Here is a 27353-nt window from a genome sequence, read left to right as displayed (position 1 = left end):
ATGGTTACAATCAAAACATTTGCATTTCTTTCCCCTAAAGACTTCAGTATACAGGGGAGAAAGATTGTCACAATATTAGTTTAATTCTCTCCAAACCAAGAGCGTGACTGCTAATTAGAATGCAATTATCTAAGGACCACAGAACTGATCTCTGAAAACACCAGTTATCTTCATCTCCATTACTAGATAATGTACCCTGTATCAGTATGATCGGAACATTAAGGTTTTAATATTATGAAAGATAAAAGTTATGGGCTGGTTTCCCAGACATGGATTAAGACTAGGGCCAAAAAACTTTTTAGTGGAGATCTTCATTAATTTTTTATTTTAGTCTAGGACTAGGCTTCATCCATGTCTGAGAAAACGGCCATAGTTTTAACATATGCCCTTATCCAGAGCAACTTACACAGATCGCATATTTAGGCTACATACAATACATTTATACAGATGGATATTTACTGAAGCAAATGGCTATTTATGGAAGCAGGTGGATATTTACTGAAGCAGTTCAAGTGTATAATGACAATGCTCGACCTTGTACACTTTGTTGTACATCGCTCTGGATAAGAGCGTCTGCCAAATGCCTGTAATGTAATGTAATGTAATGGGAATCATCAGCTGGAAAATATTCCTGCTCTTAACATTGATAGTTTGATGCCTGATGCAAAGGCCAGGAGAACAGGCTACACCAAAACAACGTAAAATTATGTTTTACAAGAAAAGTTATGCTCAAAGAGCATAATATCTTTGACCTTGTGATCATATTCACACATAAATGTCTCCAACTCCAAGAGTGAACAGAAACTTAAACAAAAAAATAAAAAATTGCTGTTGCCAACTGTCAGCACGTGGTCTCCTCCATCACTGCAGCAAATAGAATACAAAATACTCAGTTAATTCATAGCAAGGATACATCAACTCTGGAAAACAGTCATCTCTGAGTGTGTATGCGTGTGTGTGTGTGTGGACGTGTGTACGTGTGCGTACACTCACAGACTTGCGTGCATCTGTATCTAATGTTTGTCAGTATGTAAACAATATGACCTTCTCCCCTGGCTTTTGGAAAAACAGGTTTGTCAGGCAGTGCTCAGTAAATATGAAGTCACTGATGATGTAAACAAGGCATGCTAAAAAGGCCTTCACCTCAAGTGCTCTAAAAACACAGGAGAATAAATAGCACTTGGCTCTGAGCCTGTGGTGCATTTGGATATCAAAATATATCCAATACACTGATGCATGTGCCTGAAGAAGCTTGTGTCATTACACTAACAGTCAAACAATGAATTTCTATGGCAAAACTATTATGAGGAAGAAATAGAATGTGTACAGTGGAAATAAATGAGAAAATTGTGATATAAAAAAGAAGAAAACTGAATGAATGTATGTGTGAAATGAATGAAGAATATTATTTGATTTTAGTATGCACTAACATTTTAAAGCAACATATTTCATGCTGCCACAATAACTGATCTGCTTAAGTGATGGCATGGTGCTTCAGATGAGCTAGATTGATACAAATATTGGAGGGAACACTGCATGGAACAGTGGATAGAGTCATCAATCTCTGCAGTCCTTTAAATATGACTGCTATTACTGCAAACAAACACAATCCATCTAGTTACCTGTTCAGCAGAAATTTAACATGGTTAATTTAATGGTTCATTTAAAGAGGTTGTTAGAAGATGCAGTGGGACAAGTCAACCCAGGCGGTATGCTAACTAGGTGCGGGATTGGATTTTTATCTGGCATGTGGGTTTCACTCACATTCTTATCTCCGAGACGCTGCTTTCGCTCTGGGGGAGGGGGGGAATAAATACAATAAAACAGGTAAAACGGCAGTAGGTCACACAGGCCTTTAGAAGGGGGGGGGGGGGGGGTAGTCATGCTGGGTGGCAGAAGACTGTCAGCCAAGTCACAGTGCAGCACATGACATTTTCCCTGAATGACCACTCTGCTGGCGTACATCAACATGACAAGAGGACCACGTCCAGCACTCTGGGAAAATAGCAAGGCAGTAAATATAACTTGGCGAACATCTTGGTTGAAAACAGCCCGTTTTACAACTCCTTATATTGGTTTGCTTAATGTAATTGAATGGTGGGGAAAATCACCTTGGTCTTTACATGCTGTACTGTACACAAGGCTACTGCTTTATTTATGCTGGGCTGTTTATATGTTGAAAGCCAGAAATACATAAATACAGGTATAAACTGCAGATATACTGATATAAAAACACAATAAATGCAACAGAAACACAATAAACGGAACAGAATAAATACAATAAAACAGGTAAAACGGCAGTAGGTCACACAGGCCTTTAGAAGGCTGTTAAAAGAGGAAACTGCCAGAGCAGCCCAGGAGTTCTCACCTGAAAAGCCCCATGTCCTTTTGGCTTGTTGACCAGGGTACAAGAGATGGGCCTTGCAGGCATTTTGAAATGTAAGGGTTTATAAATTCAGAAATGTAACCAGGAATAATGCCAAGTCTTGCCTTAAAGGTAATAACTAAAAACTTGAATGTGACATTGACAAAATCGGGATGATATCACCAAATTGTTTTAGACTTCTATATTGCTAGGCGCTGAATTTTACACCAACTTAAATTGAGAAATTTCAGGGAATTTTAACTAAAGGAAGAATAAAGAGAATTACAAACCCAGCTTTCAAAAATTAAGGTATGGGTCACTTTCTCTGTATTGTTAAAGGACAAAAATAACCTTACTTAGAGTTGTGTTTTAGACTTCACTCTAAACAAAAAAAACTGATCAGTCACTACACCTGATGCTCAAATATGGTCAAATTTTTTTATCAGCATATGCTGCACTTTTCAGTTAGGGACAGGATTTAATTCCATTCTTTTCCTGTGTGGATACTGCCACCTAGTGGTAAGTAAATTACACACGTAGGGCCACACAGATTACGCTGATTTTTGTTCAGCATAAGATTAGTAAACTAATCAACAAACGGACAAGACAGTGATCAAATATGCATTTGATGTATTTTCATTATTTTATAGGACTCTTTGAAAATGGTTTTGTTGTGTCATTTTTAAATGCAGAATGTTTTTTTGAAATACATTCAGAAATCTTGGAATTGATTTACACATACCTGAAATATTGTAAATTGCATTTGTAAATTGCTTTGATCACTGTAGAGGTTGCTCTCCTGTTGTTTTACAGCATAAAAGCACAAATATGTCATAGAAAATCTAAGATAAGTTTGTTTGGTACTGTCAGAACTACAGTATAATCATTTGGGATTTAATATAGGCAACAGGAAGAGATAAATATACAGGAGCATCTTTGAACTCTTGTTTCCAGTAACTTCTGGTGTATGGTGTATGAATATCATCATTGATGACGACAAAGAAAACAATGACGTTGTTAAAAATATGTGTGAAAGTGTACGTGAAATGATAAAGAATGCTTTTAAATTAAATAGAAATGAGTTTCCAACAATTACACAGCTGTGAAAGCTACATTTTTTTATGTTTGGGTAATTACTATTAGCTAGCAAGCTAGCTTTCATTCCACACAACCAAGATGGCAACCACAAAGTTCTTACAACGTCCTTTTGCCTGTGTATTAAGTGTTCTGTAATGTGATCAGATTATGTAATTGGCAGGTGCCAATGCTCAATGGGGAGAATTATTGAGCATTTGTGATGCTTTAATCAGCAAGAAAATGTAGAGGGAAAAAGGCAAAATCCCCTAGATTTGGGGCTTAATTGTATGAATCTGTAACAAAGATTCTCTTACAAAGAGAAAATTAAACTGAAAATGAACTTTTCAATAATTTAATTTTAATAATTTTATTGCTTTTGCAAACATCAGTGTACAAAAGGCAAATAAAAATATGTTGTCTAACTTGGCCACTTAGCCAAGATTTTGTCATTTAATTAGAAAATCTGTCATCATTTAATAATTTTGTTCTTAGCATAGTGTAGACTGTACATGTATTTCAATATGCGGGAAGCAGACGTGGAAAATAAGCTACTGAAACTAAATAAATGTACAGTAGACTTATTTCACATAGTGCTTTGATTAACCCAGGTTTCTGGTCTTTATATACACACGCGCACACACACACACACACACACACACATACAGTTTGTGAAATATTTAGCCATCATATAGTACACCAACCAAAAATTAATAACTATTCTAATTTCTTTTTTTATTGTTTTTTTATTGGACTGAATCAGTTCTATATTAAGAAGTCACATGAGATTTTCTCTTGTACAGAAGGATGGGGTGCTGGAAGTGCTCTTCCTTCACACTGCTGAAGAAGAAGAAAAACACATCAGTGCTCATCCAGACACTCATCTGTGTTTCACTGGGATTAAAGGGGTCTTGTATGTCTGAACTTGAATGATAATTACATTGCTACCTGAAATAACAAATACCAGTCTTTTACTGCTCAGAAGTATACAGCTGCCTGTTCTGTAAGGAGAGGAGACGTCTCCGGTCTTTATGACACCATTGACATATGACACCAATGTCAGTGTTCAATTTTTCATTTGTGCTATAAAAAGCCATGTTAGCCTGAAATTAAGGATGGCCAACAGGAACACTACATGCTAAACTGACTGTGTAGTTCAGCTTCTGAACTGCAGAGGGATAGCTGGCATTGTGGGAGCATACAAAGTTGCTCTAATGAAAAGGAAAGGCAGAAACAGCAAAGTGTGTGAATGTATGTGTGCACGGGGCCTGTGTGTGTTATAGTGCTTTACCTCTGCCGTGCTGGTCATAAGCACTAATGGAACTCATTGTCTTTGATTTAACTAGGCCTGGGCTTAGAACTCTCTGGACCCGGCTGCACTGGGGCTTTCCTCCGCTGGTCAGTTTCCTGCACAGCCTCCCTGGCTTGATGGGACTGCAGCACAGAAACTTCATCCACCTGGAAAAGCAGGAAGTCAGAACTGCTGCTGCAAGAAGCACCACAAATCTTGCCTGAGGGAGCGTCACCAAACTTCCCCAGGTTTTATTTGACTTCTTATTGTCATTTTAATTGTATGTCCCTTGGATAATTATTCTGAATGTTTTAAATGTACAATATGCACTGCAACAAAGCTTACAAACGTGCAGTCCACAAGCTTTCCTGCCGCATGGTGGCTTGTGTATGTGGCTGCAGACTGCAGTGGAGCACACCATGCACTTTGGCACTTACTGCATCTGAGGTGGGGCGGGGCTAAAACAGGGTTAAGGCAGGCTGGGAAGGTGGAGGATAATATGGGGTTCAAGCAGACTGTGATGTATCCATGTGTTGGTGCCAAACCGAAAGTTAAACAGCGATGAAAAGTGACCGAGCTGCTTAGTTTCTGTTTGTGCCAGTCTGCCTCAACGTTATATTATCCACCCCAGGAGGACATTGGGTTCATGGTCCTGGAGGCCCGAGGCATCGAGGCAGAGTAGTGCATCATCTGGCCCATATCCTGCAAATCTGGAGCAAAAGAAACAGACTAAAGTTAGTGCCAAACTTAAAGATGATATCTGATCCCCATGCTTCTAAACCATGTTACACTGATGCAACAGTATGTTTGTTTATTTTCATGATGATTTCTGACAAGACACATGACCAGTTGTGAGGGGTGCTACAGTAAGTATAATCATGATGTAATCAGTTTATTTAGACAGGAAAACACAATTGGTCCGGGTGGGATTCAGTGATATATCACCCACCAGGGGCAACCTAATCAGAGGGGAACTCACGCTAGGGCCCCACGCCCTGAGTAGTCCAGCATGGGATGGGTGTCAGCTGGGTCAGCTGGCTGGGTGGACAGAGGGCAGCTGGGTTCCGGGCTCTAGGAAGACGACAGAAAGAACCTGGTTCACACAGTGCACTGACCACACTGTGAATGCACAGGCCACACTGACTGTATAAGGAAATGATGCAGTAGCGCATGATAGGACAGACCTGCGGACTGACAACCGGAATACACCCACAGGGAGGAGCAGGCTGTTTCGGCAGATGATCTTCATCATGATCTGAGGAACAAACGCATTATTAGTCCCTACTGAACTACAGCTGGCATCAGTACAAACTGCTCTCATATAATCAGCACTACACTGAGGGCTAATAGGTCGGCCATTTGGGGGCTCTTTGGTATTGATGACGGGTCTCGGTCTGGATATCCATGTGCTTCAGCTGTACAGGCTGTGCAGCAGAGTCTAATTCCCTCTCTTCCACAGCACTGCTGTGACTAACCTTTCCGTGGGCACTTTGCAGGTCTGGTCCCGCTGTAGGGACCCAGGTTCTTTCCCTGCACCACTGCCTGCTCTTCACACCCCATCTTCCTCTTCTCGCCAGCCTTCTTGGGCTTTTCTGGGACTGTAAGAGAGAGATTACATTACATCTAAGCTATAACTTTTTAATAATTAAAAAGTATGCTGTTAAAAGCATTTAAAAAAACAAAACATTCCAAAACTCTTCAAAGGGTATAGAGAAAAAATGATTAAAAATAGCAAAAAAAGGAGTTTGCATTCTTTTTCTTTCTCTATTTTGGAATTCTTTTTTTTCCCAAAAGCTAAGTCAACTGTTACATCAGCATTATAATGTTCAAAAAACATTCTAATCACATATTTGTGATATTACACCTTACAGGACTTCTGACTAGTAGGTTTGTTGCAATTAATATAATAATCACATTGCCGCTGATTATGACTCATTAAAAGCCATAAGTTTTTTATGTGAAAGGAAGTGGGTCGGTGAATGCACAGACCACTCCCACATTGATGATGCAGTAGCACATGATAGATCTTACCTGTGGATTGACAGCTGTAATACGACCGCAAAGAGGAGCAGGCGGATAGGAACTGCTCACTGCTTTGGCCGTGGCTCAGATGGTCATCCTCTGTGGGCTCCAGCTTCCGAGGCGAGCAGCGTGCTCGTTGCTGCTCATGGCCAAGGCTGAGTACGGGGGCCTGGGGACCATGTTCACTCAGCCCCTTTCCTTCATGGCCTTGGCCTTCTCCTCCTGGAGTAGGTGATGCCAGAAGCTGAAGCCATTCATCTTGATCTGGGGAACAGACGCATTATTAGTCTCTGCAGAACTACAGCCATCATACAAGCAGCACTACACTGAGAGCAATGGGTAGGCCATTTAGGCTTCAGGGCCCTTCAGTATTGTATTTCTGACTTGTTTGAATGTGTCAGCTTCTATAAAGCCATGCAGAGTCCCAGTCTGGATATCCATGTGCTTCAGCTGTACAGCTGTGCAGTAGAGCCTAAGTCCCACTCTTGGACAGCATTGCTGTGACCCTGACCTTTCCGGAGGCACTTTGCGGGAATGAGAGAGTCAGAGGAGCTCCTTTTCTGCTCTCCATCTTCCTCCCTCCTCATCTTCCTCTTCCTGAATCCCACTGAAAGAGATCATACAGTCAGGTCACATGGTGCAATAAAACACTGGGACCCATCTGGCTGTTTGTCCATGATCTTTATCAGTCCAGTACAGCTGTGCACTGCAAATAATGGGATTTTAATGCAGATCTTTTCAGATAATGGAACAGGAAAATAGTATAGTCCACATGTTTTTTAAAAATCAGTACAAAGAGGCCCTTATTTCAATCTATAGTGAGTTCTGAGGTCAAGAATTTGTCTACCTTGTTGTAAGCAGGTGGGGTGGAGCCACGGGTGACGCTGGAGCTCTTCTAGCGTCACTCGTTCGTTCACCTCTGGTGCCAAACACCTGCTCATGAAGTCCTTGATTTCTGTAAACGGCAAAACCCAACAGAGCAGATAAAAGGAGGGTAAAATCTGTGACATCACACACACAGTCCTGCTGTTTCCTACTGACTCAGCTCACCTGAGGACAGCCCTGTAGGGAAGTGGACTCTGCTCATGCTCTCATGGCCATCGTCCGGGTTAAATGGCAGGTAGCCACAAACGATGGCAAACACTGTGACCCCGAGGGACCACACTGTGAAGGGCCCAGCCTGGTACAGCCCCTCCTCAAACCACTCTGGAGGTGAGAAGTCAGTGGTGCCTAAGGAATAGACAGAGACTAGTGTACAGACACCTATGGTATGGCAGCATTCATGCTATGGAAATGAAGCCTATATAACTGTAAACATTTGCTACATGCAACATTTTCTATTTATTTTACCTCACTATTATATAAGTGCATCAGAACATCAGTATTTACTTTACATTATATTACATTTATTTAGCAGACACTTTTTTTTATCCAAAGCGACGTACAAAATGTGCAAATCATGGTCAATTTACTCCCCAAGTTCCAAACCCTGTAAACTGACCCTCTCACTGACCTGCGAAGGAACTGAAAGGCGTGTCCTTCCAGGAAGTTCCACACCCAAAATCAATGAGGATGACACGCAGGGTCTCCGTGTTTATCAGGATGTTGGTTGGTTTCACATCCCGATGGAACACTCCTGCATGCTGGCAGTGCAGGAGGGCGTAAAGCAGCTGGTCTATCACTGCCCGGGCCTGCTGTTCATCCATCACTTTTTTGTTCTGGGTGTAGCAGAAGTCCACCAGGTCCTTACAGGGGTCAGGCCGCTCTAGAACCATCACATAGCAGTCTGGGGCATCGAACCACTCGTAGAGCCGCAGGATGTTAGGATGACCCGTGTTCTCATTCACAAGGCCCATTAGCCTCACCTCCCGAGGTGTTCTGACTTCCTGTCCAGGCTGTAGAGAGAGGAAGTCAAGCAGGTTGGCTAGAATGGGCATGGGCTGGGGGTGGTTATAAGGAGATATAGCAGGCCGGTTATGAGCTGGGTGTGGATATAATAAGGCTATATTGGGCAATTGTATGAGCTGGATGTGGTTATAATTAAGTTCATATATATTGGGAAGTTGTATGAGCTGGGTGTGGTTTGAGGTTATACTGGGCAGTCAGTAATGAGCTCGGTGTAAAGGTGGCACAACAGTGAATAATGAGTCCTGATACTGCAGATTATCCATCACAGCACACATTTGAGGAGATTACAGGACATTTTACACAAGGAAAAAACTTATTTGGTGACAAATTAGTCATTGTGATCATGGACGGTGACTCTTTAAACCAGAGAAATTGCTGAGTTGTCTTTGTCACCACGGAATGTAGCAAGGATGGACGCTGCAACGAAACTTTAAGGCCATAACAGATGTTTTAGAATGTCATTACGTCACCCGGATTATTTTTGCAGCCCAGATCAAATTTATCGTGACAGCTCCATTTGAGAAGGGCGAGTTTAAAATGTTATCAGTACGATAGTTGGTCGCGGCTCAAAACAACAAATATGCCTATATTAATACAATGATGAGTAGCTTGCTTCTTTTTATGTTTCGTAATTTTCCGTATTAGAGTACAATTGAGTTAAAATCTTATGAAAACTAAGACAGATATAGCAAATGCATAGCTTATGACGTGTTTTCAGCATGTTTTTAGCATGGTTCATTACTTTTTATACAGTGTATGGTTCATTAGCATCTGTTGCGTTTACAATTAGCAGTATGCAATACCACGTTTATCCAGTAGAGGTCGCCAAGAAGGAAAAATAAATACTTTTCAGCAGCAACAGTTTACACCAGGGCGCGTTTCACAGAGAAATGTTTTCTCCATATCGACTAGTCCGTTTCAGATGAACGCATACCGCGTCCACAGGGGAGCTAACATCAATCGGCATTGGGGCGCACACGCACGTGCACGTGCACGTGCAGATGCGCACGGACTTATTTATAACGATAAAGGACCATGACCAAGTCCTGTAGCTCAAGTAAGGTGTGGGCGGTGAAATCTGTTTGCTCAGGTTATCTGTGTGGGATGCTAAATTACTCTCTGGACTGAAGTAGCTCTTCCAGCTTAGTGTATGCTTAGGATGCTGAATGGTTGTGCTAATGGGGGAGGGGATGGGGCGGTTGAATGTTTAGGCTTAGCTATATAAATGCTCTTCATGATTACATAAGAAAACCAAGGCCTCTGCTGTGCTCTAATTTGTCTCCTCCACAATTAATAATGCACTGTGCTCTAATCAAATAATGGTGCGCAGTACATTTATAAATCACTGAAATACTACGTGGACTTTTCACATTGTTTTAAAACATCAAACTTTAAGTGGTTCAATACAAAATTAATGCATTGCTGAATCCTGAATGCAGCCATGGGATATGAAATTCTCAACACAATAAATATACAGTGCTGTTCAATGAGTTTGGAGGCATTTGCTTGAACCTAAGCAGACGAAATGCTTTTGTACACTTCAGAATTCAGTATGCTGCTGATACCACCAGTTAGCCTACATTATCAATGAAGAAAAGTGAGCCAGTATCCGTAGCAGCCATACATGCCCAAACCATAATGCCCAGGCCCACCATGGTTCACAGATGAGCGGGGTGCTTTGGATCTTGGGCAGCTCCTGCAGGCCTCCACACTTTGCCGTTTCCATAACTCTGATAACAGTGAATCTTGATCTCATCTGTCCACAAGGCCTTTTAGAACTTTACAGGCTCTTTTAGGTACTTCTTTGCAAATTGTAACATGGGTATCCTGTTTTTGTGTCTAACTAGTGATTTGCATCTTACAGTGTTGCTTCTGTTGTTCTGTTCATGAAGTCTTCTGAGGACAGAAGCCACTGACTCATCCATGCCTGCCTTCTAAAGAGTGTTTTTGATCTGTCAGACAGGTGTTTGGGGGTTTTTCTTCATTGTGGTGAGAATTGTTCTGTCATCAACTGTAGAGGTCTTCCTTGGCCTACCAGACCCTTTGTGATTATTGAGGTCACCTGTGCTCTCTTGGTAAGCCTAACGTTTGGCCTATGTCTCTGACTGTTTTTTTAAATTTGTCTGTCTCATAATGGCTCCCTTGACTTTCATTGGCACAACGCTGGTCGTCATGTTGATAAACATCAATAACTGACTCCGAAGGCAATCACAAGCCTAGATTCAATACTATATACTGAACGTTCTCTTATACCTGCACTACGGAAGCAATTGAACACACCTGACTAATCAGAAACAACCGGGAAGCCATTTGACCAAAATGATTATGGTGCCCTGAAATGGGGGGACTACGTGTAAAAAGTGCTGTAATTTCTGCATGACGAAACCAAAATGTATAAAAAATACCCTTTGATAAAAGCTGAGAGAGTGTACTTTAACCACCTGGGAATTATTTGATTACAAATTAACCCTTTAACTGACTTCTCAACCATGCGGTAGAGCTGACTTTGACAGTGAAAAAACCTATGAGAAGAAAAAAAATCTGACCAGCATCCTGATTGGTGTGGGGCTCCAACCCCCCTTAATCAATTTGCATAAAAAGTATCTTCTTTTAACACAACTGTGTGGAGCAGCAGTTCCCGCACTTTACCCACTCTGATGACAGAGGCAGCACTACAAATCACTCCCCAAAGAGTAGGGCATAAAGCAGGAATTTGGTAGGTAAGAGATAAACCATGATGTTTTCCAGATAGAAGAGACCTTAAAGAATAGGAATATGATATTAAATATCAAAAATGTTAAAAATCCATTGTGCCAGAATTTTACAAAAACATGCTCAACCGTGCGGTTGATATGTTAGTAAAGGGTGGAAATGACCACGAGGCAGGGCAGATGTTAGCATAGTAGTTAGCATGGTAGGAAGATGTTTGAGTGGAAAAAGTGAACAAATAAATGAAATTACATTATATTACAAAAACACAATATTATCCTATTACATTACACTTGTTCCTGGTGATGGTTATACACTTTGCTTTATGTCGCTCTGGATAAGAGCGTCTGCCAAATGCCTGTAATGTAATTATATGTCAAAATATGCCTTAGTATGCACATATTAAGGGGAAACATGTAGTGCAGTGTATTGTGACCTCTTCATTGTTTCATTCTTAGCGATGGACACCAAATTTTTCTATGGCAGAGGAAAGGGTAGCAAAGCTGTGGTCCCCCTTGATCCAGAGGAGTCAGACATAGAGGACAGTGATGAGGACTTGGATGATCCTGACTATGTGCCAAGGCATACAGGTGACACAGTTGAAGAGTTACCAATCCCTGAGCTTAGTGGCCCTGATACACACTCAGACAGTGCCCCCAGGAGAAAGGTAGCCAAAAATCAGCTTGTGCAGGTCGCAGATCAGGATTCTGTTACCCCCAAAAGTGCTGAGAAAAGAAAATTGTAGAGAAAAGTGGATATCACTTCAGTCAAGTTTCCAGAGCCTATACCCCCAGAAATCATTAAGGTTCAGACACCATTATTTTACTTTTCCATGCTATTTACTGATGAAATGGTGCACCACATATGTGAGCAGACAAACCTCTACTCAGCTCAACAGCTTGGATTTCCCATTAAAACAAATCCAAAAGAGATTCAAGAGTTTTTAGCCATATTGCTATACACAGGTGTGTTCCCATTCCCGTCCCTGGAGGATTACTGGAAGCCAGAGAGCCGCTTTGCTCTGGTTGCCGACATCATGCCACTACGCAGGTTCCGGGCACTGCGCAGGTTTATCCACTTTGCTGACAATGCAGACTGTGGAAACACTATCGACAGGTTCTATAAAATCAGGCCCATTTTTGACATGTTGAGAAGACAGTGTCTTCTCCTCCCAGCTGACCAAAAACAAAGTATCGATGAGGTCATGGTTGCCTACAAAGGCACAAGAGCAGGAAATCTCCGACAATACATTTCCAGCAAGCCAGATAAGTGGGGATTTAAACTATTTTGCCAAGCTAGTTCCACTGGGATTGTACATGATTTCATTTTGTACCAGGGAAAGACATCCTTTTTCAATGTCCCCCAGTCAGAAGCTGAGCAGTCCATGCTCATGGGGGAAAAAGTTGTGACCACACTCTGCAGAACAGTGGAGGAACCAGAGTCAACAGTTGTCTTTTGTGACAACTTTTTCACAAGCTTCAACCTTGTGCAACTTCTGGAGGCCACCACTGGGATAAAGTGTTTGGGCACTGTGAGGAACAACCGGATGTCAGGAGCAGAGAACCACCTGAAGAGTGACAAGCAGTTGTCAAAAGAAGGAAGGGGAGCATTTGACTACTGCTGCTCAGGGGGAATTGTTGCTGTAAAATGGCGTGACAACAAATGCGTCACTCTCCTCAGCAACGCATGTGGGGTGGAGCCAGTTGGTGAGGTCACAAGGTACAGCAAGAGGCAGGGAGGAAGATACCAGTCTCCTGCCCTGCAATAATAAAGGCCTACAATGAACATATGGGAGGTATAGATTTATCTGACATGCTTGTGCATCTCTATAAGACTCCCATGAAATCACGACGCTGGTACCTACCCCTATTTGGCTACATATTGGATGTGTCAGTCTCCAATGCCTGGCTGCTGTACAAGCGAGACTGCCGCATGCTGCAAGAGAAGCCCATGCCACTCAAGAGATTTAGAACAACTGTGGCCCGCACCCTGGAAGGCATCCACAAAACCCCGGCCCGAGTTGGTAGACCACTCTCCTCCTCACCTCCACCAGAGAGACCACCACAGAAGCGCAAAAGAGATGCTGCACCCGTTGATGATGTCCGCTATGACAGTTTTGGCCACTGGCCAGCCTGTGGCCCACAGCGAGGGCGATGCAAACTCTGCCCAAAGGGGGTGTCACGGTGGAAGTGTGCAAATGCGGAGTCTTCCTGTGTCTAAACAGCACACAGCAGTGCTTTGTCACGTATCATCTCAAATGAAAGCTGAAAATGAGGCGAATAGGAGATTCCAAAACTGATCAGTTGAAAAAATATGTTCAGGACTGAGCATGAACTCAGATACCTGCAATGGGTGTTTTTTAAAAAGTTTTGTTCATGAGTTTATACTTAAAATAAAATGGCGATGTACCATACGGTGCCTGATTGTAAAGCAGAAATGACATACAAAGGAGTATATGTATACAGATGTTTGTTCCAAATCGTAGTTAATTATAGTTCAATATGAAATATGTAATCAAAATGAACTCAATGATACCTGGAATGAATATTTTTTTTACAGTTTTGTTATAGAAACAAAATAGTGCCTGATTTTAAAGCAGAAATGCCATATGACGCAATATATGTCAATATATACAGATTTGTGTACCTAGCCATTGTAATTGATGGGACATTTACAGGCCAAAAACATGTTGATGAAGTGTAAAAAAGACCAATAAACTGTTTTAAGGTTTTAAAGAGAGATTAAAGTGATTGTGTTTCAGGAAAAATGTTCAGAAATATAGCAATTTGTGAATAGCATCTTTTACAATAAACTGACATCTCAACCGTATGGTAGAGGTCTATAATTTCTAAAAAAGGGGTCAAGTTATGAAAAAAACTGTTAGACATTGTTATTTGGTGCTCAAGTAATAGGTATTTATGGTTAAATAATTTTTTCATCACCTATTTCAATGAGTGACAGTTAAAGGGTTAAAAATTGTGATGTACATAACCAAATCAGGAAAAAATGTCCTTTGTCCCAAACATTGTGGAGAATACTGTATGTAATGTAATTCCTAACTATGGACATGCTTTTGCTAATTAAAATTAAAACAGCATCTACTCAGAAATCATTTTGTTTCTATAGTCTGAGATTTTTATGATTGAATCAGATTTTTAGATTACCATTCATTCCACACTCTTATGTGCCACTTCTTGAGATTATGGCAACCTTAAAAACACACTGATATCACAATAACTTTGATGTGCTATGATCCTCCACGGTTGGGCTCTTATTATATAAGAAATTCCATGGAAAAGGTTTGCACTCAGATGTTCTACTGAGATAAATATAGGCTGGTATCAGTAACACTGAAGTCCAATTCCTTTTTTTGCAGATATGAAAAATAAATAAATAAAATGTCGAAAATTCTGCAGACTGTAATCTTGTTTGGAATGGGTTTAATCAGATTTCTTTCCCCTCAGCAAAACCTGACACACAATTTGGGAAACATTTATGTGCATGACACCTAATAACGAAAATCATTTCTAGAGATGCACAGATTTTGACATGTCAGTAACATTTTCATGATGGGGAAATAGGACAACAGAAACCCTTATCCAGGGCAACTCACATTTACAATTATGCAAACCATTTTTTATACTGCTGAATATTAAGTGAAGTTATTCAGTTTCAGTATTACATTGTAAGCATTTAGAAAAATGCTCTTATCCAAAGACACTAACACAGCCTAAATGCATTTACATATAATCCATTTGCCCTACTGGATATTTTTTTATTAAAGCATTTGAGGTTAAGTACCTTGCTCATGGGTTTAATAACAGTGCCCCACCTGGGAAGCAAACACACAACCTTGGGAGCTGCATGCACAGGTCCCTAACCATTATGCTACAAGGCACAACACCAGGAAGAGAGGCTTGTGGGATTATTGACAGAGCCTGTAATGGTTCCATTTATTTGTGAAAATATTGCTAATATTTGATGGTATGATGATTGCTGATATTCTGACTGATAATTTTGTTTTAGGGGTTATAGAAAGAATGATTCAGAGGTGGCATTTGCCATTTTTATGAAAAAAAAAGTCTTATGAAGTTCACTGACTCATCTGCAAAATAGCATTTTTATTCCAAAGGCAGTCTCTCTGAGGAAAAGAGAAACCAAAATCATTATTTTGCACCTCTTCAAAATGCAATTTCTATTTGTGACTCAAGAATATAAAAGTGCTAAGGCTGAGTTCCACATGTCAAAAAGAATTAATACTTGGGTCGATCCGGTAGAATTTTTGAAAATGACCCTCTCCAATCAGAGTGGCCTGGCCATGGAATCTGTCAAGATTCATTAGAACTCCAAATTATCGCTTGTAAATTGAAACTAGTCATTACAGACTGGGTTTTTCATTGTCAGGACAATTTTGAATGCTCATTGAACAGCATTCGAGAGTCAGACAATACAAAACGTGCTCTTCAACAACGGGGGAGTCGGGACCATTCATCCGCAGTCCCCATTTCTCCCAGCGCTACCAATAATGGCAGGCGTTTATTTTTGGAGAGAAACCAAGTGTTCTGGAACGCAAGGGATGCCTCAGGATGGTTCTAGCTGACAGATAAATATAGTCTGGTATCAGTAATCCTGAAGCTCACCCACTTCCTTTTTTTTTTTTTTTTGCAGATCAATAAGAAAAAACATAATAAATAAAATGTCAAATTCTGCAGACGTAATCTTGTTTGGAATGGGTTTAATCAAGAATTGTTTCTTCTTTCCCCTGCTACAAAACCTGACACAAAGACAATTGAAATTGTGAAACATTTATGTGCATTGAACACACTATAACGCAAATCATTATTCTAGAATGCAGACAGATTTTTGAATCTATCATTACATTTTTCAACAACTGATGGGGAAAAGTAGGACAACGAGAAAAGGAAAAAACACTTATGTATTTAATATTTTCCAGGCACTCACTTTACAATTATTCAAACCATTTTCTCTTCATAACTGCTGAAATTACGTGAGTATTCCGTCTTCAGTATTACCTTGTAACGCATTTGAAAATGCTCCTTATCCAAGACACACCCACCTAAAGCATCTTACATATATCCTTTGCCCTACTGGATATTTTTTTATTAAAGCATTTGAGGTTAATACCATTGCTGCATGGGTTTAATAACAGTGCACCACCCTGGAAGCAAACACGACAACCTTGGTAGCTGCTTCCAAGGTCCCTCAACCATTATGCTCAAGGCCAACGACCAGGAAGAGAGTCTTGTTGGTATTATTGCAGAGCTGTAAATAGGTTCCATAGTATTATTTGAAAATAGTGCTAATATTTGATGGTATGATTATTGCTGAATTCTAACTGATGCACTTTTGTTTTTTAGGGGTTATAGAAACAGAATATTTCAGAAGGTGGCATTTGGCCATTTTTATGAAAAAAAATTCTTAAATGAATTCCTGACTCATCTCGCAAAAATAGGCATTTTTTTTTTTAAAAATCCAAGGCAGTCCTCTCTGATGAAAAGGGAGACCAAGCCAATCATTATTATTTCTTTATTTTGCACCCCCTCTTCTTCAAAAAAACAAGGCCAATTTTCCTATTTGTGACTCAATATAAAAGTTGCACAGGCTTTTGGGGAGTTCCACAATGTCAAAAAAGCAAAAATTTAAAGCTATTGGCGATCGTTAGATTATATGCAAAAATATAACGTCCCCCTCAAACCAGATCTCACACACCACACCCCAACAGAGAACCCAAAAAAACTGAAGAGAAAACATTTGAATGAATGAAGTGAACTCTGCACGCATGAAATAAAATCGCTACCAGTGCCAAATCTGTCAAGAATTCATTATTAGACCTATCTAACAATTTCCGCATTGTAAATGACAACTATTCATTCCAGACTGTGTATTTTTTTTCATTGTCATACCAATTTAATACTCTCTTTTGCACAGTCCTGAGATCAGACAAAACAAAAAGTTTCTTCTTCAACCAACAGGAATCGCGACAAATAAAAATGGCATGCGTTTCGTCTTGGAAAACCCAGTTCTGGAAAGCAAGGGATGCTTTCGGGGAGGTCCTAAACTTATCCTACCGATGCGGAACACGTACGTGTCTTCCACCAAGAGCACGACCTTGAACTGTAAATTCGCAAAATTTAATTCAGTTCAAAGTGCAATCAATAACACCCACGAAACTGCACCAGCCAATGTTAACTCTAAGCTCAAAGGCCTCCTTCTTCAATGGTTCAACTCAACAGCAGAGTATGTCAGGTGCGTGCGTCGACATGCGGTAATGTGTGAGTCTAGTCGCGAACCGCAAATAAGGTCAGGATGAGTGCACAATTGCAGTGGAAACGTGCTCTCCTATATATCTATTTAAATCCTTTTGGAAGATCTGGTTATGAAAAAAAAACCAGATTAATAAACCATTGTAGAGGCGACAACTTAGCGCTGGAAGATAATGACCATGGTATCACTCACCCTACGTTTGCCTAATCCACTAAAGGTAAGACATAAGCCCCTTTTTTTATAATGTCACCGAGGGTTAATCAGATCGATTCTCAAAACAAATAAATTATTAAAAATGATGTACAAAACCCAAAATCAAAAAAGCCTTTTGCCCAAACTTGTGGAGAACTGATTAGAAATTCCTAATTTGGACATGCTTTCAATTAAATTAAAAAAAGCATCTACTCGCAAATCTTTTTGTATTCTATAGTCTGAGATTTTTATGATGAATCAGATTTTTAGATTACCATTCATTTCCCCACACTTTATGTGCCACTTCTTGAGATTATTGGCAACCTTAAAAAACACACTGAATCACAATAACTTTGATGTTGCTATGATCCTCACCCCACTTGGGCTCTTGTTATTATAAGAAATTCCATGGAAAAATTGCACTAGATGTTCTACTGAAAATATAGGCGGGTACCCCAAAGGTAACCGAAGTCCAATTTCCTTTTTTTTTTGCAGATTGAAAAATAAAATAAATACAGGGTCGAAAATTCTTGCAGATTTGTAATCTTGTTTGGAATGGTTTAACAACTTTTCTTTCCCCTCAGCAAAACCTGAAACCCCCAATTGGGAAACATTTAGTGCATTTGACACCTAATAACGAAATCATTTCTAGAGTAGCTGCACAGATGATTTTGACATGGCAGTAACATTTTCATGATGGGGAATAGGACAACAGAAACCCTTATCCAGGAACTCACATTTAACAATTATGCAAACCATTTTTTAATCTGCTGATATTTAGTGAAGTTATTCAGTTTCAGTATTACATTGTACATTTAGAAAAAAATGCTCTTTAATCCAAACAGAAACAGCCTAAATGCATTTACCCTTAATCCATTTGCCCTATTTGGATATTTTTGTTTATTAACATTTGGGGTTTAAGTACCCTTGCCATGGGTTTATAAACATTGGCCCCCTTGGAAGCAAACACAAACCTTGGGAGCTGCAGCACAGGTCCCTAACCATTTGCTAACAAGGCCCCAACACCAGGAAGGAGGCTTGTGGATTATTGACCAGAGCCTGTAATGGTTCCATTTATTTGTGAAAATTTTTGCTCATATTTGATGGTATGATGATTGCTGATATTCTGATTTGTAATTTTGTTTTAGGGGTTATAAAAAGAAATGATTCAGAGGTGGCATTTGCCATTTTTTTTATGAAAAAAAAAGTCTTTATAAGTTCACTGACTCTCTGCAAAATAGCATTTTTATTCCAAAGCAGTCTCTCTGAGGAAAAGAAAACCAAAATCTTATTTTGCAACCTCTTCAAATGCAATTGTCTATGGTGAGCTCCAGATAAAAGTGCGAATTGGCTTGAGTTCCACATTCAAAAGCAAATATTACTTGCGCTCGTGTTAGATATTTTGCAAATGCCTCTCCCTCGAAGTGATAATGCGCCAGCATCTGTAAGATTCCTTAGACCCTACCAATTATCGTCTTGTAAATGAAACTATTAGTACAGCTGGGTTTTGCATGGTCCATGACCATTTAAAATCGCATCTTGCACATCCTGCGAGCAGACAACAAAAGGGCTATCTTCAACACCCGGGAGGCGCTACAATAATTGCAGGGTCTTTCCTTTGGAGAACCCAAGGTTTCTGGAAAGCAATAGGTATGGTTCAGTGGAGGGTCCTACAGAGCAGTAAACGGTGTGTTAACCTGTTCCGTTCTTCAACCAGGCACAGACTCATTGAACTGTTAAATCAGACAGAATTAAATTTCAGTTCAAAGCAACTCAATATAGCAACGCACTGCTAACAGCCAATGTAACCTACAGCTCAATAGGCCTCTTTCAAATGTTCACTCACACATAGTAATGTGTTTAATGTCAGTAGGTGCGCACACAGTGCGGATGTGGTGAGTCCTAGTCTCGACCGCAAAGTATAGTTCAATATGAGTGCACATGAAGTGAAAACGTTCTCTCTATATATATCTATATTACTTCGTTGGCTAGAGTCTGGATTATGGAACCAGATATATCAACCAGTAGAGCTGGACAACTGTACACTGAGATAAGAACATGTATCGATCTCAATTTCCTGACGTTTGCCTAAATCAATAAAGGGAAACATAGCCTTTATTTATAATCCATGTGTAATCAGAGATTCTCATAATAAATTAAAAAAGGTGGAATGCCTCTAACATAATGAATCAAGCAGTTCTGCGCTTCACAAATGAACAACATTACTGTCCCCATGACTGTGAGGCCTTATTAGTTTTACACTTGTGCGTGGAAGGGTGGTGACCTTAGGCACTTACATATTTACAGTACATGCACACATCATTTACATTGTTCGATAGTCGGCATCTCAAGGTACTCCAGACTTTTGCTCCCCCCACTATGTATTACATAATTTTGTGATGACCCCTAAAAACAAAAAATATTTCTAGAGATGCACAGATTTTGCCCATTCAGAAAAACTTTTCATGAGGGGAAATAGGACAACAAAAACCTTATAGGGCCCCAACTCAATTACAATTAGCAAACCATTTTTTTTTTATGCTAAAATTAAGTGAAGTTTTCCCGGTTTCAGTTTTAAACTTTGTAACCCTTTTAGAAAAATGCTTACCAAAGGGACACTAACCCCGCCTAAATGCATTTCATATAATCCTTTTGGGCCCTAGGGATATTTTTTTTTTAAAAGCTTTTTGGGGGTTAAGTCCCCTTGCTCAGGGTTTTAAAACAGGCCCCCCCTGGGAAAGGGCAAACCAAAACCCTTGGGACGGAAACACAGGGTTCCCTAACCTTTATGCAAAGGGGGCACAACCCCGGGAAAGAGAGGTTTGGGGGATTATTGAAAGACCCTTTTAAAGGGTTTCCATTTTTTTTGGGGAAAAATATTGCAAATTTGTTTTTGGGGATGATGTTTTTTTTAATTTCCCCGACTGATAATTTTTTTTTTTAGGGGTTATAGAAAGATTTTCAGAGGGGGAAATTTGCCTTTTTATAAAAAAAAAAAATTTTTTAGAATTTTCAGGACTCATCGTGAAAATTGGAAAATTTTTTTCCAAAGGAAAGTTCTTTTGGGGGAAAAGGGAAAAACCAAAATCTTATTTGCCCCCTTTCCAAAAGGCAATTTTCTAGTGACCCAAAATAAAATTTGCAAAGGTTTTGGTTCCACATGTCAAAAAAGGGCACTACCTTCCCCTTGGCGGGGAGGTTAAAAATATTCCCAAACCCTTCCCACAGAGTGATGCCCAAAACCCCCGGTAAAGATTCTTTTAGCCCCCAAAAATTTACGCGGAAAAATAAAACTTTTCATTACCGGACGGGGTTTTCCCTTGTACCCCCTTTTAATCGCTCGGCACATTTCCTGAGAGCGGGGAAAAACCCAAAAAGGCCCCCTTCCCCCCAAAACCCAAGGGGCCCCCCACATAAAAAGGCCCCAACCCGGTTTCTTTGGAAAAAACCAATTGTTCGGGAAAAAGAAAGGGTTTGGTTAGGGAAAGGGTCCCTAAAGGAAAAGCGGGGTCCCTTTCGGGGAAACACTTTCCTGTACTTTTTCCCCAAAGGAAAGGGCCCTAACTTTTAAATCAGCGGGAAAAATTAAGTTCAAACCAAAACAAATAAGCAACGCACTCCCACACCCAAAATTGTAACCTACAGCTAAAAGGCCCTCCTTTCAATGGTTCAACTACACGAGAATGTCGGGGTGAAGGGGCGCATGGGGGTTGGGTGAGCTTACCCAGCGACCCGCAAAGTAAGGCGATGAGTGCAAATAAAGTGAACGTCCCTTCTATTATCTATTTTAATTTTTTTGGAAAAAAATCGGGTTATAAACCAAAATTATCAACCGGGTTAAGCGACCCCCCTGTAGCACTAAAAAAAAAAGGAACCATGAATCATTAAACCCTCTTTTGCCTAAATAAATAAAGGGAAAACATAACCCTTAATTTAAATCCGGGTTTGAAATCAGGATTCCCCAAAATAAAAATTTAAAAAATTTGATGCCTCAAACCATAATAAAAAAGCGGGGTTCTGCTTTTCAAAAAAGGGGAAAACCCAATTTTAAAAAAAGGGAACTGTGAGGCCTTAAATTGGGTTAACGGGGGAAGGGGGGGCCCTTAGGCACTTCTATTACATTACATGCCCCAAAACATCATTTTGTGCATTGGGCATCGTCATGGTACATCCGGGATTTTGCCCCCCCCGGGATGGTTAAAAAATGCCCATGCCGAGGGGGAAAATGGGTGGAAAAGGCAGAAAGGGCCCACTTTTCTGAGGGTTTTAAGGTGGTTTAAAAAGAAGCCCTGTTTCTTTAGTTTGTCTTTGCCGGGAACCCGGCGGATGGGCTTCGGCAAGAAAAAAACCCCAACACCCGGGCCCCTTTTGGGTTTTTGCGGGTTTTTGGGGACACAACAGGGTTTTTTAGACCCAGACCGCTGACAATGCAGACTGTGGAAACACTATCGACAGGTTCTATAAAATCAGGCCCATTTTTGACATGTTGAGAAGACAGTGTCTTCTCCTCCCAGCTGACCAAAAACAAAGTATCGATGAGGTCATGGTTGCCTACAAAGGCACAAGAGCAGGAAATCTCCGACAATACATTTCCAGCAAGCCAGATAAGTGGGGATTTAAACTATTTTGCCAAGCTAGTTCCACTGGGATTGTACATGATTTCATTTTGTACCAGGGAAAGACATCCTTTTTCAATGTCCCCCAGTCAGAAGCTGAGCAGTCCATGCTCATGGGGGAAAAAGTTGTGACCACACTCTGCAGAACAGTGGAGGAACCAGAGTCAACAGTTGTCTTTTGTGACAACTTTTTCACAAGCTTCAACCTTGTGCAACTTCTGGAGGCCACCACTGGGATAAAGTGTTTGGGCACTGTGAGGAACAACCGGATGTCAGGAGCAGAGAACCACCTGAAGAGTGACAAGCAGTTGTCAAAAGAAGGAAGGGGAGCATTTGACTACTGCTGCTCAGGGGGAATTGTTGCTGTAAAATGGCGTGACAACAAATGCGTCACTCTCCTCAGCAACGCATGTGGGGTGGAGCCAGTTGGTGAGGTCACAAGGTACAGCAAGGAGGCAGGGAGGAAGATACCAGTCTCCTGCCCTGCAATAATAAAGGCCTACAATGAACATATGGGAGGTATAGATTTATCTGACATGCTTGTGCATCTCTATAAGACTCCCATGAAATCACGACGCTGGTACCTACCCCTATTTGGCTACATATTGGATGTGTCAGTCTCCAATGCCTGGCTGCTGTACAAGCGAGACTGCCGCATGCTGCAAGAGAAGCCCATGCCACTCAAGAGATTTAGAACAACTGTGGCCCGCACCCTGGAAGGCATCCACAAAACCCCGGCCCGAGTTGGTAGACCACTCTCCTCCTCACCTCCACCAGAGAGACCACCACAGAAGCGCAAAAGAGATGCTGCACCCGTTGATGATGTCCGCTATGACAGTTTTGGCCACTGGCCAGCCTGTGGCCCACAGCGAGGGCGATGCAAACTCTGCCCAAAGGGGGTGTCACGGTGGAAGTGTGCAAAATGCGGAGTCTTCCTGTGTCTAAACAGCACACAGCAGTGCTTTGTCACGTATCATCTCAAATGAAAGCTGAAAATGAGGCGAATAGGAGATTCCAAAACTGATCAGTTGAAAAAATATGTTCAGGACTGAGCATGAACTCAGATACCTGCAATGGGTGTTTTTTAAAAAGTTTTGTTCATGAGTTTATACTTAAAATAAAATGGCGATGTACCATACGGTGCCTGATTGTAAAGCAGAAATGACATACAAAGGAGTATATGTATACAGATGTTTGTTCCAAATCGTAGTTAATTATATGTTCAATATGAAATATGTAATCAAAATGAACTCAATGATACCTGGAATGAATATTTTTTTTACAGTTTTGTTTATAGAAACAAAATAGTGCCTGATTTTAAAGCAGAAATGCCATATGACGCAATATATGTCAATATATACAGATTTGTGTACCTAGCCATTGTAATTGATGGGACATTTACAGGCCAAAAACATGTTGATGAAGTGTAAAAAAGACCAATAAACTGTTTTAAGGTTTTAAAGAGAGATTAAAGTGATTGTGTTTCAGGAAAAATGTTCAGAAATATAGCAATTTGTGAATAGCATCTTTTACAATAAACTGACATCTCAACCGTATGGTAGAGGTCTATAATTTCTAAAAAAGGGGTCAAGTTATGAAAAAAACTGTTAGACATTGTTATTTGGTGCTCAAGTAATAGGTATTTATGGTTAAATAATTTTTTCATCACCTATTTCAATGAGTGACAGTTAAAGGGTTAAAAATTGTGATGTACATAACCAAATCAGGAAAAAATGTCCTTTGTCCCAAACATTGTGGAGAATACTGTATGTAATGTAATTCCTAACTATGGACATGCTTTTGCTAATTAAAATTAAAACAGCATCTACTCAGAAATCATTTTGTATTCTATAGTCTGAGATTTTTATGATTGAATCAGATTTTTAGATTACCATTCATTTCCACACTCTTATGTGCCACTTCTTGAGATTATGGCAACCTTAAAAACACACTGATATCACAATAACTTTGATGTGCTATGATCCTCCACGGTTGGGCTCTTATTATATAAGAAATTCCATGGAAAAAGGTTTGCACTCAGATGTTCTACTGAGATAAATATAGGCTGGTATCAGTAACACTGAAGTCCAATTCCTTTTTTTTGCAGATGTGAAAAATAAATAAATAAAATGTCGAAAATTCTGCAGACTGTAATCTTGTTTGGAATGGGTTTAATCAGATTTCTTTCCCCTCAGCAAAACCTGACACACAATTTGGGAAACATTTATGTGCATGACACCTAATAACGAAAATCATTTCTAGAGATGCACAGATTTTGACATGTCAGTAACATTTTCATGATGGGGAAATAGGACAACAGAAACCCTTATCCAGGGCAACTCACATTTACAATTATGCAAACCATTTTTTATACTGCTGAATATTAAGTGAAGTTATTCAGTTTCAGTATTACATTGTAAGCATTTAGAAAAATGCTCTTATCCAAAGACACTAACACAGCCTAAATGCATTTACATATAATCCATTTGCCCTACTGGATATTTTTTTATTAAAGCATTTGAGGTTAAGTACCTTGCTCATGGGTTTAATAACAGTGCCCCACCTGGGAAGCAAACACACAACCTTGGGAGCTGCATGCACAGGTCCCTAACCATTATGCTACAAGGCACAACACCAGGAAGAGAGGCTTGTGGGATTATTGACAGAGCCTGTAATGGTTCCATTTATTTGTGAAAATATTGCTAATATTTGATGGTATGATGATTGCTGATATTCTGACTGATAATTTTGTTTTAGGGGTTATAGAAAGAATGATTCAGAGGTGGCATTTGCCATTTTTATGAAAAAAAAAGTCTTATGAAGTTCACTGACTCATCTGCAAAATAGCATTTTTATTCCAAAGGCAGTCTCTCTGAGGAAAAGAGAAACCAAAATCATTATTTTGCACCTCTTCAAAATGCAATTTCTATTTGTGACTCAAGATAAAAGTGCAAGGCTTGAGTTCCACATGTCAAAAAGCAAATAATTACTTGGCGATCGTTAGATATTTGCAAATGCCTCTCCCACAGAGTGATGCGCCAGGCATCTGTCAAGATTCATTAGACCTACAAATTATCGCTTGTAAATGAAACTATTCATTACAGACTGGGTTTTTCATTGTCAGGACCATTTAATCGCTCTTGCACAGTCCTGAGAGCAGACAAACAAAAGTGCTTCTTCAACAACGGAGCGCTACAATAATGGCAGGCGTTTCTTTGGAGAAACCCAAGTGTTCTGGAAAGCAAGGGATGCTTCAGGGAGGTCCTAAAGGAGCAGTACCGGTGGGGAACACTGTACGTTCTTCACCAAGGCACAGACCTTGAACTGTAAATCAGCAGAATTAATTCAGTTCAAAGCAAAGCAATAAGCAACGCACTGCACAGCCAATGTAACCTACAGCTCAAAGGCCTCCTTTTCAATGGTTCAACTCACACAGAGTAATGTCAGGTGAGTGCGCACTGCGGTATGTGTGAGCTCTAGTCAGCGAGCCGCAAAGTAAGGTCAGATGAGTGCACATGCAGTGAAACGTGCTCTCTATATATCTATATTAATCGTTTGGAAGATCTGGTTATGAACCAGATATATCAACCAGTTAGAGCGACAACTGTAGCGCTGAAGATAATGAACCATGTATCACTCAACCTACGTTTGCCTAAATCAATAAAGGGAAACATAAGCCTTATTTATAATCCAGGTGTAATCAGAGATTCTCAAAATAAATTTAAAAATGATGCCTCTAACATAATGAATAAAAGCAGTTCTGCGTTCACAAAAGAAAACATGACTTTCCAAATGACTGTGAGGCCTTGATTAGGTTAACGTGGAAGTGGGGACCTTAGGCACTTACATATTTACAGTACATGCACAACATCATTTATGTGCATTCGGCATCGTCATGGTACATCCAGACTTTGCTCCCCCCAAGATGGTATTACATAATGACTCATGCTCGAGGGGTGAAATATCGGTGGAAAAGGCAGACAAGGCACTGTTCTGATGGTAAGGTGGCTTTAAGAAGACCTGTTTCATATGTTTGTCTTTGACAGAGCAGCGGCAGTGGCTCTCGGCAAGCAAAAACAACAGCCTGACCTCTGGGCTTTGCTGCTTGGAGACACAACAGGAGTTTCATTATGAGCAGACCTGCAAAAAAACATCAGGGGTAAAAAAGGTGACAGAATCTGTTCGGGGGGGGGGGGGATATTGTGTATCGACTGAAAACATCTTTACACTAACAATATGTCAATTAACTGAAACATCTTGATTCAATAATTCATTTTTATTGTATATCATAAATAGCTAGTTGAAGTGGAGATGCTAACATTAGTAAAAAGCAGCTATAATAACGAGGTTAGCTGGCTAATGTTGTTTCTTTAGGATGTGATGTGTAATGTTGCTATTTAGTTATATGTCACATCACACCCTGAAGACACAAATTAAACAAACATACAAATGACAATTTCTGACACAATCTCTTACAGCTAACGAAAGTTATAGTTGCTTACAGATGACAAAATGACTAACTTTCTATAATTATAGATGTGCATTGATTAAGCATTGCAGAGTTTTCCTCCTTCCCCCTCATGTCTAATGGCCTCAATCCATTTTTTATTCCTCATTGGCTCAGTCTTTTTGCATGGGAGGACATAAAAGTTTAAATTGGGGTTTGTGGCTTTGTTATTTGTACAGACCCACCACACAACAACTTTTCACTCTTTGTAATCTTGATAATCCTCTGACTTATAATACAAACTATATGGAGCTGATTGTTTGCCCCCACCGTGGGGGCGTGGCTTATTTGTGCACTGCCTCTATGGTGACACGCGCCGAAGCGACTCACTGACTTTTTTCGAATCAGCATAAATGGGCCGATAACGTTGTGCAGAAGTGTGTA

General features: G+C 40.2%; 1 protein-coding gene and 1 long non-coding RNA gene across 2 annotated transcripts; both read right to left on the bottom strand.

Moving 5' to 3' along the window:
• Nucleotides 1-4131: 4131 nt before the first annotated feature.
• On the bottom strand, nucleotides 4132-6323 carry LOC135260351 (uncharacterized). Its single transcript, XR_010331538.1, has 3 exons — nucleotides 6206-6323; nucleotides 4731-5440; nucleotides 4132-4279 (listed from the first exon to the last, which is right to left on the bottom strand). It is a non-coding gene; the product is annotated as an uncharacterized LOC135260351 (long non-coding RNA).
• A 77-nt stretch (nucleotides 6324-6400) lies between these two features.
• LOC135260319 (serine/threonine-protein kinase pim-1-like) lies at nucleotides 6401-9003 on the bottom strand. Its single transcript, XM_064345564.1, has 6 exons — nucleotides 8266-9003; nucleotides 7803-7982; nucleotides 7600-7707; nucleotides 7264-7359; nucleotides 6762-7016; nucleotides 6401-6426 (listed from the first exon to the last, which is right to left on the bottom strand). The coding sequence occupies exons 1-6, from the start codon at nucleotides 8687-8689 to the stop codon at nucleotides 6401-6403; spliced, it is 1089 nt and encodes a 362-aa protein (XP_064201634.1). The 5' UTR covers nucleotides 8690-9003.
• Nucleotides 9004-27353: the final 18350 nt, after the last annotated feature.

Source organism: Anguilla rostrata, chromosome 8, assembly GCF_018555375.3.
Source record: "Anguilla rostrata isolate EN2019 chromosome 8, ASM1855537v3, whole genome shotgun sequence".
Lineage (NCBI taxonomy): Eukaryota > Metazoa > Chordata > Actinopteri > Anguilliformes > Anguillidae > Anguilla > Anguilla rostrata.
This window is presented reverse-complemented; position numbering and strand designations above follow the sequence as displayed.

Bases quoted from the DNA above. Each gene is read 5' to 3' on its own strand.
- LOC135260319 (XM_064345564.1), bottom strand. From the start codon at position 8,689: ATGCCCATTCTAGCCAACCTGCTTGACTTCCTCTCTCTACAGCCTGGA. The intron at 7,983-8,265 runs GTCAGTGAGAGG...TCTATTCCTTAG, and splicing joins GCCTTTCAGTTCCTTCGCAG to GCACCACTGACTTCTCACCT. The intron at 7,017-7,263 runs GTCAGGGTCACA...TCTGTTCCCCAG, and splicing joins CGCAAAGTGCCTCCGGAAAG to ATCAAGATGAATGGCTTCAG.